General features: G+C 42.4%; 1 protein-coding gene across 1 annotated transcript; it reads right to left on the reverse strand.

Moving 5' to 3' along the window:
• Positions 1 to 1922: 1922 nt before the first annotated feature.
• On the reverse strand, positions 1923 to 23393 carry LOC308477833 (protein FRA10AC1 homolog). Its single transcript, XM_081006812.1, has 14 exons — positions 23244 to 23393; positions 19752 to 19828; positions 18117 to 18206; positions 17983 to 18028; positions 16030 to 16106; positions 15208 to 15291; positions 14468 to 14552; positions 12546 to 12591; positions 7093 to 7206; positions 6120 to 6162; positions 4729 to 4850; positions 3971 to 4009; positions 2808 to 2892; positions 1923 to 2036 (listed from the first exon to the last, which is right to left on the reverse strand). Exons 1-14 carry the CDS (start codon positions 23259 to 23261, stop codon positions 1994 to 1996), a joined length of 969 nt encoding a protein of 322 aa, XP_080862938.1. The 5' UTR covers positions 23262 to 23393; the 3' UTR covers positions 1923 to 1993.
• Between the last annotated feature and the right edge of the window lie 2669 nt (positions 23394 to 26062).

Consider the following 26062-nt stretch of genomic DNA (forward strand, 5'->3'; position numbering starts at 1 on the left):
TGAGCATCCAGTCCATATCTATTAATCTTTGCAGAGTATGCTTGATCACTATGGGCAAAGGAAATATCTTTCATTGATAAATCTTTATCTGCTGTGCACTAGGTTACTGAAATTAAAACACAACTGCAACAATTTTTTCAAATGTGCTATGACTATGATCCTCAGATCATTTTAGTATCAGATGTTTCGCTAAGCCAGCCATTTTGTTTTTATACGTCCAAATAGTGGCAAATACCTTAGGGGCAGAAATGCAAATACAGCTGTATAGCACCTGCTTCTATAAACTTCTAAACATGCTACAAAAATGTTTCTGAAAAGGGTCAAAGCTATACAAAATACAAGAGTAACCCAATGATACAGTGCTTCATTAAAATTTATCATTTGTTCGATTATTGATTACTGGGCCAAATATTTTATGCAGACTTTTACAATGCCATAAAAATATATAACTATATTATTTTTCTGTATTAAATATAGATACAAGCAAGAGATACTAAGGTTGCTGTTGATCATATACTTTGTATTAAAACAAAAAACAGCATATTAAATATGTACTGACCATTTTTTATAACTGCACTGGAAAGACCTACAAGAAAAACTGGACCTCGACAATGGACACTTTATAGTGTTTGAAGCAGCAGATATTGTAGTGGACTCTTCCAAAGCCCTGAGAGACATGTTACACAGATGCAAGCTGATTGTTGCTTATTGGATTTGGCTCCCAACCAAACTTACAAGAAGGCAAAGATTTAACCTTTAAATCCACCTTCTTACCTAAAGAAGCCTTCACACACAGACAGCTACCTTTCTTTGCTATTCAAGGACACCCTTAATGATTTATCTTCCTTCTGTGTGCATGAATGCTGAAAAATATAATGAAATAACATTAAATGTGTGTAGAGATGTTCCAATATTCACTCAAGCTGTACACCAGGGTATAAACATGTTCATGAATATATTGTGAATATGTTCAATTAGCGTTATTTTTTTGAAAACTTCTGGTATTTTATTACCTGGCATATTTAATTGTCTACTGTCAAAATGATAAGCACACTACTTTAAATATAATTGTTCCACGCACCCCCCCCAAAATTAAATGTAAATATCATGCAAAAATATGCTAATTTCTTTTTAAACCTTATTTCACATTGCTCAGGGACCAAACAAGATAGTTATTTTCGAGCATATTATTTATTAGAAGCATATGGTAAAATGGATTTAAGATATGTTGTACTTTGAACAGGGGAGAAAGAACCAGGCTGAAAGGTTGTGTGTTCTCGTCTTGCTTTATGCTCAGGATTACATTCTAAAGGAAGATTACTGTTCGTTCACTGCTAAGGGGATCAGAAATCATGGATAATGCTTAAGCCGCATGTACCTTTGCCCAAGGCAAGCCATCTCCCTCGTTCATTAAAACAAAATGTGACAGTTAACTTAGTTCCCAGTCTTACGTATCTATCCTTCAGAAATAGCTAGCCATACAAGCGCTCATAGTCTCACCTTTGATCACCAAACCTAAGCATTCCCTCTAACAGCAAACTTTAATAGCAAACTGACTGCTAATATGATTGGAGTCAAAACAGAAGCGCTGAGGAAGAAGAGGAAGGTATCAGTGACGCTGGGTAAGTTCTGAGGAATGCAGAACTACAAAGCAATAAAAGGCCCCAAAATTGCCTCTGCATATTCGTTTGGTGTTTGTTTGTTTTTAAAAAGTGAACATTAATCAGCTGCTCTGTTCATCAGAGAATGCTGACTCTTATCATAGTTTTTGAATGTAGTATATCACATGGAAATAATCTCTTAGGTTAAACTACTGCAAAAAAACCACAATCTTATGCCAGATATCTAAGTAAGCCTGTGGAGAAATGTTGTGCTGGATAATTCTTATGCAATTAAAACCATATTTAAAGAAAAGTCAGGTATGAAATTGGAAGCTTGATGTTTATTTACGGATTTTGATGATCCACGAAGTTCCAGATTTCCACATTACATTTCAGAGAAATAAGTCTTGAAAATACTCATCAAATTCTTCTTCCCTGTAAAACAATAGCAAATGGTATTAAGAAGCACTGGGGGCAGACGGGGCGGACATGCATGCAGTCATTTTCATTTACTCACAAGGACATTTTTCAGTCTAAGGTGTGGTACACCTTTTAGGTGTACGGGCAGGGTCTGTGCTGACAAAAACATTGCACCATTGGGGCATATTGTTAAGCAAACATATGCTTACAAAAATGCTTACAACTTATGGTGGCATGGCAGAGGTGCTGTACCAATCTTGCAAATAGATAACACGTGCGCAAACAGTAATGCCAGGGTTGTTAGATCATTCAAATGTGTGAAATGGCTGAAACAAAACTGAGAAACCTATGGGAAGATTGAAATCGAAGGGGAATGTTCCCAAAGGATGGTGCTGCCTGCAGTGAGGCCCAAACTGCATCCTCGCCCACATTTAAAATGTCTTCCTGAACCTCCCAGACACCAATTGTTACCTTCCTTCTAAGGCTGGTGCTGTCTGTCTTCACCCTGTTGTATGACTGGCCCTGGCTGACAGATTTTTGACTACGCGATTTGCCCGCCACTTTCCCTCTTTCAGAGGCAGAGCAAATTTTATTTTACAAAGTCTCCAAATAAGTCTGCAATTTACAGAGATGAGTTCTCTTCTCTGTTTCGTTTACTGAAGGAGGACATCTGCCCATAAAGGTTAACTGTAATTGTTACAAATTTGAGGAAAAATGACATAATTATATTTATTTTAAATAAGCACCATTGTTTTAAAACAAACAGCTACTCATCAAAAAACTGACCGTGTTTTCTCTTCAGTTTCTTGTGGCGGACCCTTCCAAAAATCAGCATCTGAGGGACCATCTTGCTCGTCATTATTGACAGAATCTGTGAATGAAAGAGTAGTATTTAAAATGATTTTAGGAATGTCACATTTTAAACTATGTTTGTAAGCTGCCCAAAGTGGCTGGGGAAACCCAGCCAGATGGGTGGGGTGTAAATATAACAACAACAACAACAACAACAACAACAACAAAAATAACAACAACAACAACAACAACAACAACAAAAATAATAATAATAATCTCAAAGCATTTTCTTTAATAACAAGTCTTTCACAATCCAATGAAGGTAACATTCTCAATCTATTTTTTGTAAATATTAAAACAGGAGAAGAATTAGGAACAACAGGCTTATGGATAAGCTGCAACTATATTTAGCTAGCTTATATTCCAATATCAACATTGTGAAAAAGACTGACCAAGCCTTTCCTCTTTAAAATCCATCCCTTTGTAATCATGGTGTGCTTTTCTTCCTAAACAGGTAATTTTGGCATGTGATTTTGTGGGCTACAGCCCAACAGCATGAAGGCATAAGAGGAACAAATATTGTTGCAGGTTTAAATGACTTGTGTTTATCACCTCTTTTCCTAATCCCAAACAAAGTATCTTTTTTAAACAAGGCAAAAGATGCAATGCAACTAAATAGCCAATGTGGTTTGGGTCCCAACAGCCTATTGGCTGCTGGATTACAAACTGTAATTTTCTGCACTTCCACATTAGCATCAGAAAGTACTTTCTTGCCACCTATCAACTCTGCATTGCGTTCAGTGGAATGGACATTTGAATGTGTATTCAAAATGCAGCCCCCAATCCACATCTTTGTACATCTGGCAGCACCTAAGTACTTTTTTTAAAAAAAGAAAAGAATTTGGAGCACGGCACTTAATGCTTACTTGGGGTAGAAAATCTCCTGGTAGCATGAGCTTCTTGCCGGCATTTTACAGAACGGGCAACATGTGTCTATCTGGGTCACAAGCGTTTAGGAGGCCAGGCTCCAGGCTGGCCCAGGGACCTGCCTGCCTCTCCTCCACTTTGACTGACATGCTCAACAGGAATGTGGCTGCGGTAATGGGCCCACCACTCCTTTAAGCCAAAAATCAAGATTTCACCTGCAATTTAGTTACCTTTGTCAGAATCGTCTGATTCTTCTAAGAATGTCTGATCTGAAAAGAGACATTTTTAGAATTTTATGTTAGTTACACGTCTGGTTATTAAAATACATGTACAAATATCATGTTAGAAACTCAACATCTACCTAGCAATTCCTGGCATTTGATAAGGCCAGAGAGAAATGCTAAAAAATAATAATTATGGTTTTTAACTAGTAAGTCTCAAATATATAACAAATGCTTTTGGTTAATACCTAAATGTCAGTTTTCAGCAAATGAGTTTACCATGAAATGTTGCTAAATGTCCAACATAAACATAGTGACCCAGGACGACATAAAGGCTAGTTCATTGGACAACAGGCTGCTTCCTCCACCAGGCCTCCTGTGCACAAACTCTCCTTCTACCCTCAGCCGTAATTTGCAAACCACATGAAACACAGATAATCTTAATTTAGCACCTGAAACCAAGGTTTGGCTTGAAATGTCAGGTTAGAAGCACCCCAGGACAGAGAGATTTGCTTTCAAACCTACTTGGGAAACCTTCCCACCTGTAGGAAATAGACCAGGCATTTTCCCAGCTCCCCTCTTCCTCCCATGTTTCCTTTCCTCTCACAACCAGATGTGATCTGGCATCCCACAGGCACACAAATCCTCCTGAGTCGAATCGGCTAGCGGTTTTCCAAACCACGAAATGTACATGTAGAGTCAAACATTCAACTATGAATGTTAACATTTTAAAACAACCTTGCTTTAAGCATAAAGGCTTCTTTTACCTTTATTGCTCTTTCTTTTCTTTGGCTTGTGTCTGTGAGGTGAAGATAATCTTGTTTTCTTTGAAGCTTTGGAGCTTTGTTCTGTGCTTGCTCTCTTTTTCGTTGGTGTGACTTCCTTCCTCCTTTATAAAAGGGAGTGGGTGTTAAAAGTTCTATCAATGTGTTTATCCAGCAACAAAAATATTACAGAAATATATAGTGGGTGGGGAAGGGCTCTTTATAATTCCTGAACAGCCAACCCTGAAAAAATCAGTAAATTTGATGTTTTGAAACTGATCAAATTGAACATAGCATGGATGTTTTTTGTGTAAGAAAAGATGTTTCCTGTATGCTCTAATAAAAGAGAAAAAGTTTGAGCCAACTCAGCTGCTTCCAAAAAAGGGCCACATCTTAGTTGAACATAAAGGTGCAGAGTGTAACCTGAATCAAAGCTTAACCCCGGAACTGTGTAATGCTATCAATCAGTTCTTGAACCAGGAAAGTAGAAGAAGTGTCAATAAACATGCATACACGTTTCCCCAATCCAATAATAATAATAATAATAATAATAATAATAATTTATGCCCCGCCCTCCCTGGCCAGATCTGGGCTCAGGACGGATAACACCAATAAAATCACAGTAAAAACATACTCGGGGGGGGGGGGGGACCAATTTAAAATACAGGTTAAAATGCAATTTAAAATGCAGCCTCATTTTAAAAGTAGACGATAAATCAAGACCATAAGGGGAGGGAAACATAATGGTCAGACTGAGTCCAAACCAAAGGCCAGGCGGAACAGCTCTGTCTTGCAGACCTTGCGGAAAGATGTCAAGTCCCGCAGGGCCCTAGTTGTGACAGAGCATTCCACCAAGTTGGGGCCAGTACTGAAAAGGCCCTGGCCCTAGTTGAGACCAATCTAACCACCTTGCGGCTTGGGACCTCCAAAATGTTGTCATTTGTGGACCTTAAGGTCCTCCGCAGGGCATACCAGGAGAGGCGGTCCCGTAGGTACGTGGGTCCTAGGCGGCATAGGGCATGAGGGGACTTTATGCATACACAAGCGGATTTCCATATGTGTATATTCCTAGCTGGACTAGCAAAAAGGTGCTTCAAGGCTCTGCTCCCCAATCCAACAGCTGAGATTTCAGTTTTGGAAAAGCTGGAAACAGTTGCTTGGGAGAGGAAGATAATTTCTGGTTGTGGCAAACATCTGTTGGGGAACTCACTGGAGCAGATCATGGAATCATAGAATTGTAAAATTGGGCGTGACCCCAAAGGTCATCAAGTCCGATCCCCTGCAATGTTGCAAATACACCAAGGGGAGGAGACGAAACATAACCCCGCCGACATAGCATTGTGCATACAACTCAGTATACCCATATATATGTACAAAGACTGTACTTTCGTTACCTGTGGTGAAAGTTTAATTTGTAAGAGCATTCGGGACAAAGCCCTTAAAAAAGAGGGGAAAAAGAAGAATTAAATGTAGAGGAATTAAATTATCCCCATAAATTTTACATCTAACATCAATTATACCCATATCCTCAGTTTTTGTAAGATTGCCATGTCTAGCATGTCACACATGCTGCACACTAATCAAAACCGTCAGCACTAATTCTGCCTTTTAATAAATAAATCGGAAAAGCATTATTAAAAAACACTTGTGGAGGTTTTCAACTAAGTTGTTGTGTGTGCGTGTGGAATGAGGTCTGCCCGCACAGAAGGAATTTCCTCACTCTCCTCCCATCCGCACTGCCCAAATGTCCTCTGGAGCGTTGCTGGGACCCCCAGGACAGGTTTAGGGCACACGGGGGAGTCGCACAGGGGGAGGAGAGAGTGGGAAAGTCTCATAGAAAGAGCAGACCTTGTTCCTTGTGTGCATGCCCCACTTAGTGCTACGCTGGGGTAAGCATAACCAAACTCAATGGGACTTACTTTTGAGTAGATATGTGTTGGACTACCCTGTTGTTCAACCAAAGAAATCTTTGGTGGCCTTTGAACACAACACTAAGACATAATTTAACCACTAGAGGGATGAGCCTGAGCAAAGGGTTGGGCTCATTTGCTCCCTGCTCACCTCCTCTTTTGCCGCAGAAGGTGGTTTACAGCAAAGCCAAACAATCCACATTCTACAGAAATCAGCTGGTTTGGAATGGATCCAGACTGCACTCCCCTTTTGTGAACTCTGTACTTTAAAAAATCCTGTAATGGGGTTTATAAAAGTCCTAATGTAATTTTCTACCCCGAGTGAGCATCAACAGTAATAATTCAGCTGGCCAGATCCATTTATAATTAGCTGACTAAACCACTTTGAGGTTTTCTTAAAATTAAGCAGTGTATTGTTAAATAAAAATAAAAATCAAAGCTCACTGTTAGAACTCACTTAATTTAACAAGTGCGTTTTTCTTTTCGCCATGCTCAACGTAACCAAAATTCACCTCCCAACTCTTCAAGCCTTCTTTCTCATCACAGTGCTTACTTCCACAGGAAAACTGACCTAGAAAGCAGGCAAAACAGAAAACAGCACTAAATTTATCTCTCCCCAGGTAAGTTGCTAACAATTAAGTTAACTGTTAAGGAAACTACTACTAGGTTTATTTAACAAGAGGGCCTTCTCAGTAGTGGCACCCTCCCTGTGGAACACTCTCCCTTCAGATGTCAAGGAAATAAACAACTACTTTTAGAAGACATCTGAAGGCAGCCCTGTATCAGGAAGTTTTTAATGTTTAAGGTTTCAATATGTTTCTATCTATGCTGTGAGCCGCCCAGAGTGGCTGGGGAAATGTTATTATTATTATAACATCATGCGGTATTTACAATGAAGATTAGGTTAGTGTAAATCAGATACACTCTCCAGCACTTTGCATAGGCAAGGGAAGAAAAATAATATATTGCAAGAGCAAGCAAGTGCAATAACTCTGTTTCCTTGGTTCTACATAATTATTTGACGGTCCTGGAATGCCATACCCATACAGTTCTATGGTCCAAAATCTAAGACATTGAGAAATATGAGTAATATATTGAAATCATTCCATTAGTGCACAATCCTAAACCAGCATGACTATTTCAATGGCTGGAGGGGTGTTAGAAAAGAACTCTGCCGTGTGGGGGGTGGGGGCTGCCCCATGACAGAAGCCCTTGCTATGCCTAGGAAGGAGTCAAGTTCCCACCAGTGACAAACCCCAAACTGGAACATTATAAAGCATGGGGAGGTGGATCCCCAGGGGGCCTAACCCCAGGGGAAGAATAACAAAAAGAAAAGGAACCTGCCCTCCCACCTTCTGCTCGGGCCAGTGTGAGCCAGTGCAGCTTCAGAGGTGGTGGTAGCTGGAGCAGTAGTGGACTGTGGGGTCTCAAATTTCAGTGGCGCCCTGTGCAACACCCTGTTTTTCATCCTAAATTCTAAACCATGGTTGCAGCGGCCCCGAGGCTCCACGCCCAGTGCAACTGAACCAGTTGTGTTGCCCTAAACCCACTTTTGGGAGAGCTTCCACTCTTGCTTCTCCATGCCGCTTATTACTGGGATGGATACTGGCAGAGCCAGCCCACTGATGAGGCGGGGTGAAGCAGCTACCCCAGGGGGTGTTCCCACAGTCACCCAGCCCACCCCACTGCCACCAGAGAAGCACCCCAGGCAAGGGAGGCTTTGGTGGGGCCATGGCGGAACCACGTTCTGCTGTCCAGCTTTGCCGCTGGTCTCCCCCACCCCTAGGAGTGGAGAAGGGTGGGTGGCCCAGCTGCACAGAATGCTTCACCTCTCACCCATCAGAATGCTTCACCTCTCACCCAGACCTCCCCTGGGTACTGGCACTGATGTTCCCGATCCTGGTGACTCCTTTGTGTGTTTTAAATTATTTTTGTTAATTCTCCCCACCTCTCCAACCCCACTTTATGCCACGTTTTAACCTGTTGAAACTTCCCCAGGTTTTCCAAAAGCAGGTTGCCACAGAATCATAGAATTGCAGAGTTGCAAGGCACACCTGAGAGTCACCTAGCGGAATCTCAGCTAAGGCGTCCATGACAGCTGGCCATTAAAACAACCTCTGCTTAAAAACCTCCAATGAAGGGGAGTGTTGTGTTGGAGTGAAGGTTGTGCTGCAATTCAGAACAAACCATTTTAAACCCCTGATAGGGATGCGTAGCTGGACTCTGTACTGTGCACGTCTTTCTTAGGATGCTGAACTTCAGTAACGAAACGGGCACAGCATGTGGCAGCCTTGTTTCAGCATGTCCCACGAATGAAAGCCCAACATCTCGTTTGATTTCACTGGCTCTGTTGTGTTCCTAACCCCGTGTGTAGTACCAGCGACATACAGCCTCTCGGAAAATGAGACATCCCCATGCCTAGCGAGTGGTAACTATCTGTATTAATAGGCTCACCTCCAGAACAGTTTTTGAAAGATTAACCTCAGAATGTTCTGCCTAAGCTGCTAACCAATGGATTGACAGTGTCCTCAGATACTTCACTTCTGCTGTGCAAAACCAACCGTAATGCTAAAGCAGGAACCAAAGAGCACAGAATGCTGCTGCTCATTTACTTCTCCAAATGACTTAAGAGACACGCAGTCAACCCTGGTTAAAAGAACATTTGAATATTTATACAAAACACACAAACGGGAAGCATCAGGGTTTGTTTGTTTGTTTAATCAATACAGTGTATTTTGTTTTAATTTACACTTACAGCAATCTGATGCCAGCATTAAAACTCTGGCTGATGGTGATGGGTTGGGATTGTAGCCCATGCTTCAAGACATATGCACAAAGGAGACAAAGGATGTGCCTGATTAATAGGCTGATTTTTAGACACAACAGAGCTCTTAATCTAAGAGGGGAGGAATCAAAATATATTTAAGGACCCTCAAAGGCTTGAGCTGCTGTGGCACAAAACAGCCGTTGGGGAACCTTGGAAGAGGGGATTTAAGTCACTTAAGGGTTAGGCTGATCACTTTGTTTAGTGGTATGGAGGAATCTTCTCTGACAGCTGATTGACAAGTATCTCTGGATGCTTCACTCTCAGCCGTACTGTATCTCTTAACTCACTTGCTGGAGTCATTGCGCTCTATCTACGTCCTAGTGGTTTGGCACAATATTTCCTGTTCGTGGTTGGTATAACTATTTATTTATTAAATCTGTATGCCACCCTTCATCTGAAGATCACAGGGTGTTTCACAACATAAAAATGTGAAATGCAAAAACAAATTACATAATAAAACAAAAACAAACCAATAATCCCCCTCCCACAAACACATTTAAAGGCCATATAATGTTTAATCAGCCAAAGGCCTGGTTACAGAGAAGTGTTTTCATCTGGTGCCTAAGGATAAGTAATGAAGGCACCAGGCGAGCCTCCCTGGGGTGAGCATTGCACAAACAGGCAGCTACCACAGGAAAGGCTCTTTCTTGTGTTGCTGCCCTCCAGACCTCTCACGGAGGAGGCACATGAATAAGGGCCTTGGATGACGATTGCAGGGTCTGGGTCAGTTCATATGGGGAGAGGTGGTCTTTGAAGCATTGTGGTCCTCAGCTGTTTAAGGATTTATAGGTGAAAAACATCACTTTGAATTGGGCCCAGAAACTAATTGGCAGCCAGTGCAGTTGGGCCAGGATAGGTGTAATATGCTCAAACTGCCTTGCCCTGGTGAGCACCCTGGGTGCTGAATTCTGCACCAGCCAGTTTCCAAACCATCTTCAGAGGCAGCCCTACGTATAACGTGCTGCAGTAATCTAACCTAGAGGATACCAGAGCATAGGCAACAGTAGTTATCTGGGGCATAGCTGAACCACCAGCTGCAGCTGACAGAAGGCACTCTGCACTACCGAGGCCACCTGAGCCTCAAAGGATCCAGAAGTAGCCCCATGCTGTGTACCTGTTCCTTCAGAGGGAGTGTAACCCCATTAAGAGCAGGCAACCTCCCATCCATCTAGGAACCTCCCACTAACAATGCCTCAGTCTTATCTGGATTGAGCTTCAGTTTGTTGGCTCTCATCCAGTCCATTACTGATGTAAGGCAGTGGTCCAGCACATCCACTGCCACACCTGCAGATAGAAAGGAGGAGGAGAGCTGTGTGTCATCAGCTCTTTGCTCACAACATACTCCAAACCTCCAGATAGCCCCACTCAGCAGCTTTATGTAAATATTAAACAGCATGGAGGATAAAAACGAACCCTGAAGGAACCTCACATTGAAGGCTCCCCGGGTCTGAAGATGGGTCTTGGTACTTCCCAAGCATCACCCTCTGGAAACGACTATCCAAGTAGGATGGGAATCACCATAAAGGAGTGACACCCACCCTAACTTCGACAGCCACGCTAGAAGGATACCATGGTCAACAGTATTGAAAGCCACTGAGAGGTCAAGGAAAACTGTCTTTCTCCCAACAGAGTTCATCATACAGGGTGACCAAAGCTCTTTCTGTGCCAAAAGCAGACCTAAACCCTGACTGAAATGGATCTACAAAATCAGTTTCCTACAAGAACGTCTGGCATAAAAATAACTACAATGAAAACATTTGATATGAACCTCAACCTGGTTATGGAAGGAAAACACAACTTGTTTAATTAAATGATAGCTAGGAAGCCAAACCAGAATTCGGAAGAAAATGTCATTTTAAAACTAATGTCACTGTTTGTTGTTTTTCTTACATACTGGGCTGGGAGATGCTTTAAACAGCTTCTATTGCCATGCTGAGATGTATGCAAAATCAGAATAATGTTTGATTTGAGAATGCTAATAAAATAATATACAAAACTTGTTTTGCAAGAGTAAATTCTGCAAAACAGATTACACAACTGCATCTAGAAATGTTTACAAAATTGCTGAATGCTTGCGCCCCTTAGTGGTGAACTATATTATTGATCTATGCTAACAGCTGCTGGTAACTGCAGCTGTCTTTGTGAAGACAGCCTATGGTTTCAGAAATAATAATTGAGAAACAATAAATAAATGCAGAATATATATTAGCGGACTACTGCATTGCTAGAACAAGAAACTGTCACAAGAAGCTATCCATAGCACAGCTGTGCTTCCTATACATTGTTTATTGGAACTTGATCAGATATATGTATATCTTCAAACTTTCTATAAATTACAAAGTATCTATGGTTCCAAGCCAGCAGAAGTTCCAACTGGAGAAAACTGCATTTGCGGCTTCTACCAATCTCTCCTCACCCCTGCAGCCCCAATACCACCACCTACACAGCTCCAGAGGATGGCCCAACTTAGTTGTGGAGGCACAGGGAGCTGCAGCAGGAAAGGGAAACTCTACCAGCCAGAGCCTGCATCAATAGGCAGGCATGAGAAAAGATGGAATGGACTGTCAAGGAGTGAGACATACAAAAAAAGTCATGTTGGTATCAACAGTCCTCTTGCCCTGTCTACTTTACTACCTATGGTTGCATTAGCAAATGCTTCTTGAAACAATAAATACTAAATGAAATTAAGCTTGTTTCTCAGCTATTCTCCACCCAGATCATTAAAGCACTCTAGAGATGCTAACTGCCATGACAGAACGATATAAGCTAATTTCATGTTATCGTGTATATCTTGAAAAAAATAGTCATTATGTGACAATGTAATAAGTAAGAGAGAACAAGTAAAAACATTGATTCAAAAAGGCTTAGATCTCAAAGTTCCCTATGTGAGCATAAAGACCAAGGGAGAATCCCCTCCTAGCTGCACCCTTCCACTAAGTCTCATAATGTTACAAAAGGTTTATCAGCTGGCAAACAACAATTGGGGGCAGGGGCTGCAGCGGGAAGCCCCATTCTCTGAACAGAACTCTGCTCATAGAAGTTAGAATTCAAACCACAATAAGAAAAAAAAAATAACAACTTGCCTTTTCCTGACACAACCTCTTTCTCATGTCTCCATCTAAATCCAAACTGTTAGAAGAATAAAAGACATGCAGTAAGTATTTTGCACTTACACATTCAGTGCATCCAGTGCAACTGAGATATTTCTTATGCCTCAGGTATTGCAAATTTATTTTTCTAGTTCACTATCACTGAATTATTATGATATTGAGCTACAATGGTAGGAATGGTAGCTGGTAAGACAATGGTAAGAATGGATTTCATAGACTCTGATAACTGCTAGTAGGCAAGAAATAGGAATGATTAAAATATGAATTGGTAAGATCCACCCTCGCCTGGAATTGCTTCTGGTGTCACTCTAGGTTGCTCTTCCTCCACTTTATAAGTTCAAAGTATTTACTTTAATCCAACTTTCCGTACTTCCTCTGTACCATTTAAATCTTGCAGCAAGTTGCAGGATAACCTTTTATTTGTTCAGAAGACACTGCCATCCTGAATCTTGACCCAAACACAAGGGCATTCCAACTTTTTCATAATGTCTTATCACAGAGGTCAACAACTTGTTCATGGTCCCAGGAGCAGAGCAGGTAATGAGATGATCATGAGCTTCAGGGGTGCCAGTGAAATACCCAGCTAGATGCATGACACTACCTGGGAGCAGGGGAAACCTGTGAAGGTGACTGCTGGGATCAAGGCCTATCTGAGAGCCTCCAACTCCTACAGGAACCCCAGGCTCCTTTGTATGACTAGCCAGGTCAGATCTGTACCTGCAAGCCTCTCCAGAACTGGCGAAACAGTAACAAATATAGATGGTATGAATTGTCTATGCAGGTAGGGGACAGAGAGGTGAAAAGAGCACTCTGGGGAAGTAATACAGGATATATGCATTCCTGGGGTCTTCGCCCTGCCATCCTCTCTCACCATACCCCATTTAAAAAGCTGTGTAATGAATAAGACTACGATGTGTACTTTCATTCAAGGGCATTCCCTCTCCAAAAAACCCTGCTTTGAAAAGAAAGAAAGACTGCAAATAACACTATACAGAAAAGTTGGTAGTTCCAATTTGCTGATCTAGATCCAACATACTGGCCTTCTAGCTATACTCCCTTTTTATCATCAAATGACAAGGAATAGACAAAGCACTGTTATGCATAATAGTCTTATGTCCACTTTTGTCTGAGCCAAAGTCCTGTTCAGCCTCTGCATTTTCAGCAAGGTGCAAGCAGGTAAAAAGTGTAACTCACAGCAAAAACCATTGTGGGTAGTAGCCACTGATAGCAATATTCCACATGAATTTGTCTATTCCTGTTTTAAAGCCATCCAAATTGGCGGCTATCACTACAGCTTGTAAGAGTGAATTCCATAGTGTCTCTGCACTGTGTGAAGAAGTACAGTGGTACCTCAGGTTACAGACGCTTCAGGTTACAGACACTTCAGGTTACAGACTCCGCTAACGCAGAAATAGTACCTCGGGTTAAGAACTTTGCTTCAGGATGAGAACAGAAATCGTGCTCCGGCAGCAGGAGGCCCCATTAGCTAAATTGGTACCTCAGGTTAAGAACAGTTTCAGGTTAAGAACGGACCTCCAGAACAAATCGAGTTCTTAACCAGAGGTATCACTATACGTAATTTCTTCTGTCTGTTCTGAATCTTGCAACATTCAGCTTCATAGGATGTCCATGAGTTCTAATACTATAAAGCAGCCACAGTCATCTCCATGAGAACCTGCATTCTTGTGTGTTCACACTAGGCTATATTTTGGCTTATGATTACATGCAAACCAGGACATTCTCTCTACAGTACCTATTATTGGCCACAGGTGTTAAGATACTGGCTACGTTTCTACCTATAGTCTCTGAAACAGCATGTATTGCCTTAAGAGATATTACATTCACTTGGATGAACACAGACAGCCCCCGAGTTACAAAATTTGTCCAGCATGTACCTTGTTCTCTTTGTATTTAGTCAGATCTGCTATGCAGTACTCCTTGAATAATTTATCGTAGTACTTCTTGCTAAGCCTCTTCTCCCTGAAAGACGGAGACATAATTACGGGTTAGTTGGTTAGACAACGCAAATGTTGGCAAAAGATAGAAGTTATTTTCTATCTTTTTATCTTATATTAAAAAGGCAGGAATACTAGCAAGGTAGTTTTATAAATGTACAGCTGTCACAGAAAATTAAAGAAAAAGCACAATTCAATGACCTTTTCTTTAAATACTTTAACATCCTATGCATTTATGCAGAAACCACCCTGTGTTTAAATGGGGATAGTGAATATAGAGGTGTAGAGAATTGGTGGGCCAGTTGGACAACTCCCATCAGTCCTGGCTAGCATGATAAGGGATAGCCAATGGTAAAGAATGAGAGGAGCTACAGCCCAACAACATCTAGAGAGCCACAAGTTCTGCACATCTGGTGTATAGAATGGCAGCCTAACACACAGCTGAGAAACAGCTTTGAAGATGCCTTGTTTTGTAGCATTAAAAACAAATCACTAGATTTCTTTTAATTGGCAATGCACAACAATAATTCCCACTCACTCGAATTATGAGTGTATTAGCCACAAAGGTGTACTATTAGACTCCTTAAGTTTATCAAGTCATTTTACATAAAAAGACTATGTATGAATTAACATATTTATACAAGAGAGAAATAAATGAGATCAATCCCAGCCCAAGTTACCAGTTCATGTCAGCTTCATCTTCCTCTCTCCACAAGAATCTGTGGTTTTCTCTTATAATGTCAAGGTCAGTCTTGTCATTTTCTCTGTTAAAAAAAAAATCAATCAGTTATCAAATGATTTTTTTTAAAAAAAAATCACCTCTCTTCATTTGTTGCATTTCCTTTCAGAATCTCTAACACATTCAGTTCCATTTTATAGCTCACTTTTCCAGAAAAATCTGTGTCCAAAGTGGCACATAATGCATACAAAATACACAATGAGCAATGTTTGTCCCTGTCCTTCTGCAGCATTTGAAAGGGTGGAACATTTTGCAATTCAGCAAGGAGGAGATGGAGGCAGGAAAGACTTAAGCAACCAGCCACAACTCCTGCTCCTGAGCCAATGGGGAGGTAGTTTTGGCTGGCTGTAAAATGCCTGAAGTCTGCCTCCCAACTGAGTTGGGGAAAACATGGCACCTGTCCATCCTGCCACTCTTCTGTGCAGGGCTCACTGGCCTCTTCAAGACCAAATGAGATGTTCTGCCTTCATCTTACATGGCTGTGGGATGAGATTCTCGCCCCACCCCCTACTCTGCACTATATCAATGCACTGTATTGCTTTTCCCCAACACAAACAACAACATGGGATGGATGCAAGTAAATTGTAACATGTGAAGCACTCCTGAATTATCCGGAGTTTACTTCCGCACGGCCCACTCCTATTTACTCAAAAGTACGCCCTCAGTGATTTCACTTTAACTTGCTCTCTATTATTTATGCATAAGATAACAGACTTAGTAACTTCTGAAAGCAGACAGACTTCTGTAATTATTTTGTACTCACCCTGAACGTTTGAAATCTTCTTTCTTGCCACCGTAGTACAAAATATAGTCATTGACCATTTTCTTATGTCTTGCATACTGACAAAAATTAAGGAATTTGCTGACAGCATTTTCCTGCTTCCCAAAAAAGAAATAAGATAACTGGAAATCTATCGTTCCTTTGCTGAAAGAACTCTGCCTACACCTAGCAAATTTGGAAATGGCTCACTCAGCATATGAAGGACCACTCAAGAAACAAGACAAAGATTTCTGCAAGAGAGACGTTGGGGAGACTGGCAAATCTAGTGACAAAATTTTACCACTCCAAAATAAAATCTACACCGGAAGGTTCCAATTTGGGCCATTTCATATAAGTGCCAACCACAGTGCAATTGGCAAAATTAGAACTATGACCACATGACGTAGTTTTCTGATGAAAATACTGAACAAGGAAAATACTAATAATATGGTAATTCCCGATATAATGTCTTATAATTTTTTTTTTACACCGGCTTCTTCTGTGCTGGTTATTTTTAACCAAGGACAACTCAATAAATACAGGCAAGTAACTGCAGGGGTGGGGGCAGAATATTTAGTTATTTTAGAATTGTTCCAGAACTGGTTACATAAAAGACGTCTAGAAGTGTTGCTTCCTTTGTCAATAAAGCAACAGGCTTTCAGCCATGCTATCATGCTATCATAAATCATTTATCAAGCTTCTAACTTACACAGCACGTATACAAATATAGACAGAGAGCTCTGCCCCTAGGATATAGCACTAAATATTACAAGACAAGGCATAGACAGTTGAACTTTGTACACTATTGCTGACACAGGCCTAATATATATGAAGCTGAACTAAGGACACCCCGCTCCATGTAAATAGAGAAAGCAATCCATCCATCAGCTGGATTCATGACAGACAAGGAATGCTACTCCCCAAAAATGAGGTAAAGCAAAACAATGGAATATGCTCACCGAGCAAAAGACACAAACTATTCAACTATTAACACCGCATTTCATTGAAGAGGTATCAGGAGTGAAGTGCTCACTGCCTGCATATTATTGACTAGAATCCAGCTTTGGAGTCATACCTCTCTTCCATCCACACATTTGTTGTCTTAAAGACAGCAAGAACAGAAGTAGGAGAGTCCAAGTTAGTTCTCCTAATCAATTGATGAAGGCTTTATGTCATACCCAATAGCATTTGGGGTGGTGGTGTAGTGGCACTGCTCACCTGGTTCCCCAATGAAAAGTGTGGCTGTGGGCATAATGGCGTCAGAGTGGCTCCGCCACTGTGCCCACACTGAGCTCTCCTCCTGGCAACTGGCAGAGATGCTCACAAGCCAGGTGAGCGATGCTACCCCACCTGCCCTACTGACTGCAACTGGTACTGCTCAACCTGCTGCAGTAGCTACACCTGCTGAATTCTCCTTGTAACAAGAAAAGGGCACTGAGACTCACTATGAGGAGCTGCAATCCATTTGCCTCCTCTTTTGCTCTCTCCGACAGCCTTCAGTCGCCTTCCTGGAGAAGAAGAGCAGCACATCTATTACTAAAGAGTTCAATTTCACTCAATGACTCCCTCTCAGGTCATCATATTGTCAGTTCTGCTCCAGATCATACTGAAGGAGTGGTGGGTGGGCCGGTTGTGTCAAGTCAAGTTGGTGTTTCTGTTGGGAGTTCAGAAGGAATAAATTGTTCTAGCAGGTGGTATTGGCAGGTGGTAGAAATGAGATCCACACTGTGCCACAAGAGTGCTTCCTAGAAAAACTTACATATAACCAATATTATACATGTGGCAAATTTAATGGCTGGTACTTAACTTTGTTCAGCAAATTCCTTTCTTAGATCATGAGAAATGAAATATCCCTAAGGAAGCAACCTCTCAGACAAAGGTCTCTTTCATGAAGTTTCCTCTTCTTCTCAAAATTAAGACGAACTGTTTTTTCATCAACGCAAATTCAAAGGATACAGCATCCAATGCTAGGAAATGAAATCTTTGATTTCTTGCTTCTTCCCTGGTAAAAACAACAACGTTATTCTAGTTGTCTACATGCCATGTGCTTAATGCTGTTCTGAAAACATTCCATAAGTATGGCAAAGTACCTGTCCCATTCATCTGTTGCCACCTGTCTGTGGGCCACCTTGCTCTGTTTTTCTTTCTGGAAGGGCTTTTTGAGTAATGCATCTTCATTCCTTATCATGCAGGAGGGGAAACACACAGAGTTGGTTATTAGAAGAAAATACGTATAAAAAGAGCAGCAACTTAGTGTTAAAAGTAAAGCTTACCCCCTGTCAATAATTAGTTGGACCACTTGGAGAAGGGATGGGAGGTAGGAGGTTGGTCTACACCACCACTCATTCGCCCCCCCCCCCACGGCATGGAGCAAGGCCAGCAACTCCCACTGCTACAGCATGAGCTTCCTCTACACACCTCTCTTGCTTCTGGATTAGCAATTGGAAGGCCAATGGATCATCCTCAGGAGTCAGACTTGACCCTGGATTTTCCAGGCATTGATCTCTAACTTACTGGGTAAAGGAAGCTGTGTTGGCCCATGAGAAAAACCCCAAAGTCCACATTCCTAAATAACAATAAGTAGTACTCAGACATCTGGGATCAGGAGCAAGGGCTTACAGATTGGAACATGCAGCTTTCATATGGGTTTAAACTCCAGCAAATCTCTAGATATTTAGCACTATGTGTTAGTTCTCCATAGGAATCGCTCCTAAAGGACTACCATGCAAAGAAAGCTCACTAAGGTTTCTTTTCTGCAAATCAAATTGCATCCCTCTCTTGACATCTGAGCAACATTACAAGAGTTAACTAGGAAACTACTTTCTTATTTTCAAGTTTAATGTCTGTCACTTCTTTACATCTACATGTTTACAACTTTTCTGATGCTCTGTGCAGCTGGTAGAGATGAAAGATCTATCCCTGGAATGCAACCCAATGAGTTGCATAGCTGCCTTTGTGCATGTCTTCTAAACAGGGAAGCTCTAGTTCTTTCTCCAAGACAGTTATACAGCTGGGACAGGAAGTCTGGCACTCTATGCAATGCGCTGGTGTCATCTACGGTTAGGCCAGCCCAGTGTGTAGAAAATGTTGCACTAGAACTGACATTCAGCCAAGGCTGTGGCAAGAAAGTTATATTCTTTGATCTACTCTCCTGAAGTTAAGCAGACAGCCCCAGCTGGTTTTGGTGTTGTTATTTTTGCTCTTGAATGCTGTCTTCAGCACAGGAAAGGCAACTAACCATTAGGTTAATAAATAATCCACATAAATAAATTATTTAGGCATGTTTAGGGATTTACTCCCAGGTAAGTGTGCATAGGATTGCACCCTTAGTTGCCACAAAAACGAGCAATAGGATATAATAATCAAGCAGCAAGAGCACTCCATTCCCTTCCAGCAGGTGTCTTATTCTTTCAAAGCCTGCTGCCACCTGGCTTTGACTGCTTTGATCTCTCATTCAGTTGCTTGATTAATCCTGCTGAGATGTGGCAGAGGGAAAATCAAACTAAAGGACCAACTAGGCCTCAGTGCTGTTCTTGTAGAGATGAAGCACAGAACTGCAAGAAATGAGATGGCACAGAGACACTAGATGAGCACAGCAGTTCTCCCCTACCCCACTCCTCATTGGAGACAGCACTCTCTGTCTAGCTTGAGAGAAAGAAGACGAAGGAGTCTGTCATTTACACTCCTAGGAAGGATCTTATAATACTACTAGTAAAAGGCATTACCTATTTTTCTGCTGGTCCGATTTCTCTGCTGTTTCATCATCACTAAAATCAGAGTCATATCCTCCATGGCCAAGGATCTGGGAGGGGAATTATAAGGCACGGAATCTAGTAAATTTAAGGATCACAAGACACTGATTTAAAAGAGAATTGCCATCATTTCCCACTAAGTTTAAAGGAACAAGAAACATGTTTTGATAGCCAATCCAAACTACTTATTGGCTTCATAAACAGAGAGAAGATGAGAGGAAGTAAACAGATTTCTGCATGTCCCCTCTGCTTAGAAAACCACACCCCATAAGAACAGCACTTCATCAATTGTCTCTGACTCCAGAGACTACTGAAGAGGACTGTCACAACAGTAGCAGCCACACATCCTTGCGTGTCTCTTCCAATGAAGTTTCACTGCAGGAGCACATAAGAGGTGATGTGGGAATGCTCCAACTTCCCTCTCACCTAGGAGCAGAAGATGTAAAGAGGCTCTCTGCACACATATATTCACCAGTGCGTCAGAAGATCCTAGTATCATCTGCATGTTATTGCCCATCTTTGACTTTCTCAGGTCTTTGCACAACACCCTGCCAGCACCATGGAAAAACCAGGAGTGGCTAATATGGTGCCTTCCAGAGGCTGCTGGAATACAACTCCCATAATTCCAGACTACTGGCTATGCTATAGTTTTAGAGTAGAATCCAAAAGTATCTGGAAGGTACAACATTGGCTACTCATGCCCTAACTGACAGGTCCTAACACCTTTTCAACCAAGTCCTCCAAGTAAACTCTACGATGAACTAGATTCTACTTCTGTCTTATCTAGGAAATGATTCAGAGATGATGGAACAAGGCAACACCATAAGCCAGGCACTGAGGCATCTAGGACTAGTTCACAGAGTCCTATTTCCAGTTTTTCTCTTCACACAATCAGCAATAGTGGCTCTCCGGTGAAGAATATGTCCATGATTATAAATTTACAGGAAAAAACATGTCAACATGAAAATATGGAATTTATTAACTAGGATGGATCCATAATGTTCTTTTACAGGTTGCATAATACTTCTTCCTTACACACAATGCACACCAGCATTCGGTCTCAATTTAGGAGAAAGTGAACTTTTCCCCTTTCAGTAAGTCACTCTCCAATATCTAGATTGCACGTCTGGTTTAGAAAATGCCATACACTGATCAAAGAGCAGTAAAAGGATATAATGATCCCCAACTTTCATTTAGGCTTATGAGTAAAAAGGAGGGATTCTAATCTGTACTTGTGAGACAGCACAAAATCAAGGTGTGATAATTATTCCACATGAAAAAGGATGGCATGCAAGAGTGCAATCTTATGTACGTGGCATCACCAGAGTAACTAGGACAGACACTTACTTACTATGAAGTAGCCCCACAGCATTCATTGTTATGAGAGTAACTGCAGTAATACCTGGCAATACCTTTCTACTCTGAGAGGCCAGAGTTCAAATCCCTACTCTGGTATGAAGCCCACTGTGTGACCTTGGGACATTCAGCCTAACCGACCTCACAGGGTTGTTATGATGTTAAACTGAAAGCAAGAGAGGCATGTACTCCACCTTGAACTCCTTGGAGGAAAGGTGGGTTATAAATGCAGTAATAAATAAATAAATAAATAAAACCTCTGGCAGTGACAGCTTATTTCTGTTGTCATTCTTTATCTGCAGCTCTAGGAATTAACATGTTCTTGCAGTTTAGTGCAGATTATTCTTAAAAACAACTGCATGTTTTTCTATAGTATACAGTGGTACCTCGGGATGCGAATGGGATCCATTCCGGAGCCCCGTTTGCATCCTGAATGGAACGTAAGACGCGATGGCGCATGCCGCGCTTTGCCGTTTCCGCACATGCGCGTGACGTCATTTTGAGCGTCTGCACATGCGCGAGCGGCGAAACCCGGAAGTAATGCACTCCGTTACTTCCAGGTTGCCGCGGAGTGCAACCCAAAAGCGCTCAACCTGAAGCACATTCAACCCGAGGTATGACTGTATATACAATATAAAGGTAAAGGTACCCCTGCCCGTACGGGCCAGTCGTGTCCGACTCTAGGGTTGTGCGCCCATCTCACTTAGGAGGCCGGCGGCCAGCGCTGTCCGGAGACACTTCCGGGTCACGTGGCCAGCGTGACAAAGCTGCTCTGGCGAGCCAGCACCAGCGCAGCACAAAGAAATGCCATTTACCTTCCCACTATAAAGCGGTACCTATTTATCTACTTGCACTTAAGAGTGCTTTCGAACTGCTAGGTGGGCAGGAGCTGGGACCGAACGACGGGAGCTCACCCCGCCGCGGGGATTCGAACCCACAGCGCCACCCGCGTCCAAATTGTAAAAAGACTAGAGTAGGTCTGTGATAAGGCACCCTTTAACATTTTTCAGTGACAATGTGTTTAGCATAGTGTTTCAAAGTAGCGAAAAAAGAATGTTTTTCCATCCTTTCAGAATATGTATATGGATGAAACAGTTCTTCTAATCTGAAGTAGCAGATGTGAATACTGAGAGGAAAATAGTTATTTAGGATTAAAATGGAGTACAAACGTTCCATCATACGTGTGTGTTTTTTAACTGGCCTGGGATCACTAGATAAAGAGCAGTATGTAAATAATCTTTAAAAAAAAAAACCCAAAAGCAAGCATGTTTACATAACACTTATGATAATTAGTGAGGCTGATAAACACAAGGCTGAGGTTGCAATCCTAAACATCAGGGGTGGAAAGCCAGTGGCACTCCAGCCGCTCTTGGACTCCCATCAGCCAGAGCCAGGATGCCCAAAAGCCAGGGATGGGGGGAGCCACATTTTACAACATCTGGAGGGTCTATTCAGTTCTCCCTCTCCACTGTACCATTTCCTTGTGCGTGACCTCATCTGTGAGCAGCAGCAAAATATTACACTGCAAATGTTGCCGAATCAGTACAGAAAACAAGATTAGAGCCATTTTAAAATAAAGCCAGATTATTTCTTTTCATTTGCATTTTGCCCTTCTTTCAAGAAGCTGGCTGGGAGGCACCCACGACTTTATTCCCAAATTAAACTTCGTGAGATAAGACTGATGAGAAGTAAGTTGGTTTTCCACGGAATTAAACTTCAGGCCTCCTCGGTCCAAGTGTGACCCTGTGCCCATCAACCCACACCATATCCATTGCTAGCCAGTGCAGAATGTACCCCCTATATATAAACCGCGTTTTTAAAAAACAAAACAAAAAAAGTTTAAGTGGTAAGCCCCCGACATTCAAACCTTAAATGCGGGGAGTGCGTGGACGTATGCATGCAAGCTTCGGGGTCGGAACTGCCTTAAGAGATGCGATCCCCTCCTGCCTCCTCTCCCCAAACCCACAGGAGAGTCTTCGGGACTATTCTTCTTATTTTCATTTTTGCTGCCCGACCCGCAGCGAGCGCCTTCGCAGCCGGTCACTGAGGCGACGGGCTCCGGCCCTTCGTTTCCTTCTCCCTCCCCCGGGGCGAGGGGCTCCGACTCACCGCACTCGAGAGCTTCATCTCCGGCGGCCGCCCCGGCTTCCAGCCCGTTCGCTTTGCCTGGGAGGAAGAAGCGAGGCGCTTAGGCCTCTCCTCCTCCCGCGGAGGAGTCCCTCAGAGAGAAAGGCCCCGTCGGAAACCGCGTCCGCAGCCCCAGGGGGCCGGGCGGAGAAAGCTTTGGTCGCGCTGGGCGGCGACTCTCCGGGGCCGGATCCTTGTCCGCATGAGGTAACGCTCGCTCGCTCGCTCTCCCCCCTGACTTGGGAGTCGTCGGCGGGCGGCTTTCTTCGCTCACTCTCCGAGCAGAAGGACAGGCCTGCAAATCTCCGCCCGCCCCAGCTGAGGGGGAAGGCCGGCTACCTTCTCGCCGAGCACAGCGCCTCCCTTGCGGTCCTGCGAGAAGGCGCCATGTGTGGTATGAGGCGCCCCAGGTGTTGTGGTCAATAGCGAAGGGCAGGCACTTCATCATCATAAGCATGCCCCTTCTAATATTAGGCAGCAGAAATAATAATGAATTTCTGCTCAGTATGGATTCCCTCATATTTGCAGTTAAGGTAGTGAAGAACCCCTGAACACCTTGAGGAGTGAGGGGAAATTTCACTGAATTCGATGCAAGTTTTAAGGGCTCGCCCACCACTTCTGTTTGTCCCGTGATTTCTAGGCCTGAGAGGTTTTTCTTTCAAATTATTTTTATTAGTTTTCCAAATTATTGCAAATCAAACCAAATCACTTTAATTCAATACAATTAAACAAACAAACAAACAAACAAACAAACAGGTTTCCCACTCCTGTTGCGAACAGGTTTTTCTCTCCCCGCCCCACCACTTACCCTGGAAAACCGGCTGTTCACTGCTGAATTGGAACAGACATCATCCTGCAGAAAACCCTATCGATGTTTGTTCCCATTCAGGAGTAAACAATTCTAAATGTTTCAAAGACTTGTGATGCAAAAAAGGCCAGACACACAGAACCCACATTTTATTCAGCCATAGTCTTGTTGAAGTATATTCTCAAGTAAATGGAATGTTTTCAAGGATGGATCACAGATGTCTCTTAATGAAATAATTCTGTATGTTTATATATATTAAGGGTGTGCTGCAACCACAATATTTGCCTCGTGTCTGTATCTGTAGCTTTTGGAAGCAGCCTGATCTGTTTTGGATCTGCTCTGTCATTCCAGTTCGATTCAGGTTCATTTCTGTTCATCCAAATCTCTGTTTTGCTCCCTTTGACTATAACGGGGAACCTAAAGATGGTGGTCATGTTTTTCCCCCCTTTTTAACATAAGTGGGTGGAATTTGCAGGCAAATGAGCCCCTTTGATTTGGATGGAGCCTGCCAAATTCCATGCATACCCATTCATGGGTTTTCATACAGGGAACTTTTACAATTTTTTTAAAAAAATGTTATCTGCCAGAATTGGATGCGCATTTTAGGCATGGTCCAACATACTAAAGGGATGAAATCTGTCAAATTTCAGAAATAAAGGTGCATTGGTTGTTCTGAAATGAAAAGCTTTACTATTTTCGGGTGTGCATTCCCCTTTGGAATCTGTAGACATGAGGTGCCCCTGGGTAGAAAACATGTCAAATTTCAGACAAATAGGTTCAGACTGGGTGATGTTACCTTCATTATATCTTAAAAAGCAACAACTGGGAGAATGATTTTTCTCACTGCTCCCCCGCCCTTCCTGGAAGCATCCTCCATGAAAAAAGGAGAGAGCTATGGTTTTTATGGAAACAGCTATGTGAGAAAGAAGCAGGCTACCTCTTATCTCTGTCTCATGCCCTGCTGTCACAGCCAAAACTCAAAGGGGAATGACAAGCCACATCCCTCCCCCTCTCTGTCAAAATGGGGACAGGGAAGGGGGCACAATTCCACTTCTTCTCTCTCCTCTCAAGCTCTGGGTGTTTTCCCAGACATCTTGATTTCATTTCTCAGCAAAGGGGAGGAGGAAAAGGCTGTGTGTTTGTTGAAAAGCTACTTGGAAGGTTGGGAATTCCCTAATCCACCTTGAGATCTCTTGCTTTGGTGTAACTCAACTCAGTAACATGAAAGACTACCCTGAATCACCCTGATGTGCCTTGTTATTTGGGTATATGCACAGCTAATGCACACCCATAATATATATTCCACTATATAATGGATGTGATTTTCCTTTAAAGGAACTCAACTTAGTGCTTGCAAAAGTGGCATCACGTGAATTATTCAAATAACTCAAAATAAATAATTTATACATACCAGGCGATAAAAGCCAGTCCCTCCCTCCCCTCTTTTGTCATCCCACTCCCAAGGAACTAAAAGTCTATTTTTGTATGAATGAATCTTGATATAAGTCTAGCAACTGGGCCAACATAATCACATTTTGTGCACGTAAGAGGAGAGAAGATTTATAATTCTTCATTATACTTGTTATACAAGACATATGTAGGCAAGAGGTAGCTTCCAAGATAGTGAAATTCTAGACAGTGACAATTTCAGCTGCTGAGAAATAAGATTTTTGTGTGTGTGTTTGTGAAAACCAGGTTTAAAAAGCCAATAGTGCTGGATAAATAATAATGTATGTGTAGTGGTTCAAGGGGTTGCTCGTGCGTAAGCCAGTGCCCACACCTGGCTGGGTTGCCTAAGTGAACCTTTTCTGTCCAGACAGCCACTCACCCGTGGCTGTCTCAATCGCTGGCAGAATCCGTCAGTGGGCGTTTCTTAAACTTCTTCCAGCAAAGAAGTTCTTTCACGCCCAGTCTCCTCCTACTTTCCCTGCACGGAAGCCTTCTGCGCAAGGAAGGCATAAGCAGCGGAGGACCCTTCCTCCCCCCGCTGGTC

The sequence above is a fragment of the Podarcis pityusensis genome (assembly GCF_964106645.2).
Source record: "Podarcis pityusensis genome assembly, chromosome: 5".
NCBI lineage: Eukaryota > Metazoa > Chordata > Lepidosauria > Squamata > Lacertidae > Podarcis > Podarcis pityusensis.

What these genes read in the sequence shown, in the direction of transcription:
- LOC308477833 (XM_081006812.1), bottom strand. An exon ending in CTAAATACAAAGAGAACAAG is followed by an intron (nt 12,592 to 14,467) that starts GTACATGCTGGA and finishes TTCTTCTAACAG; the next exon opens with TTTGGATTTAGATGGAGACA. An exon ending in AAATTAAACTTTCACCACAG is followed by an intron (nt 4,851 to 6,119) that starts GTAACGAAAGTA and finishes CCTTTTATAAAG; the next exon opens with GAGGAAGGAAGTCACACCAA.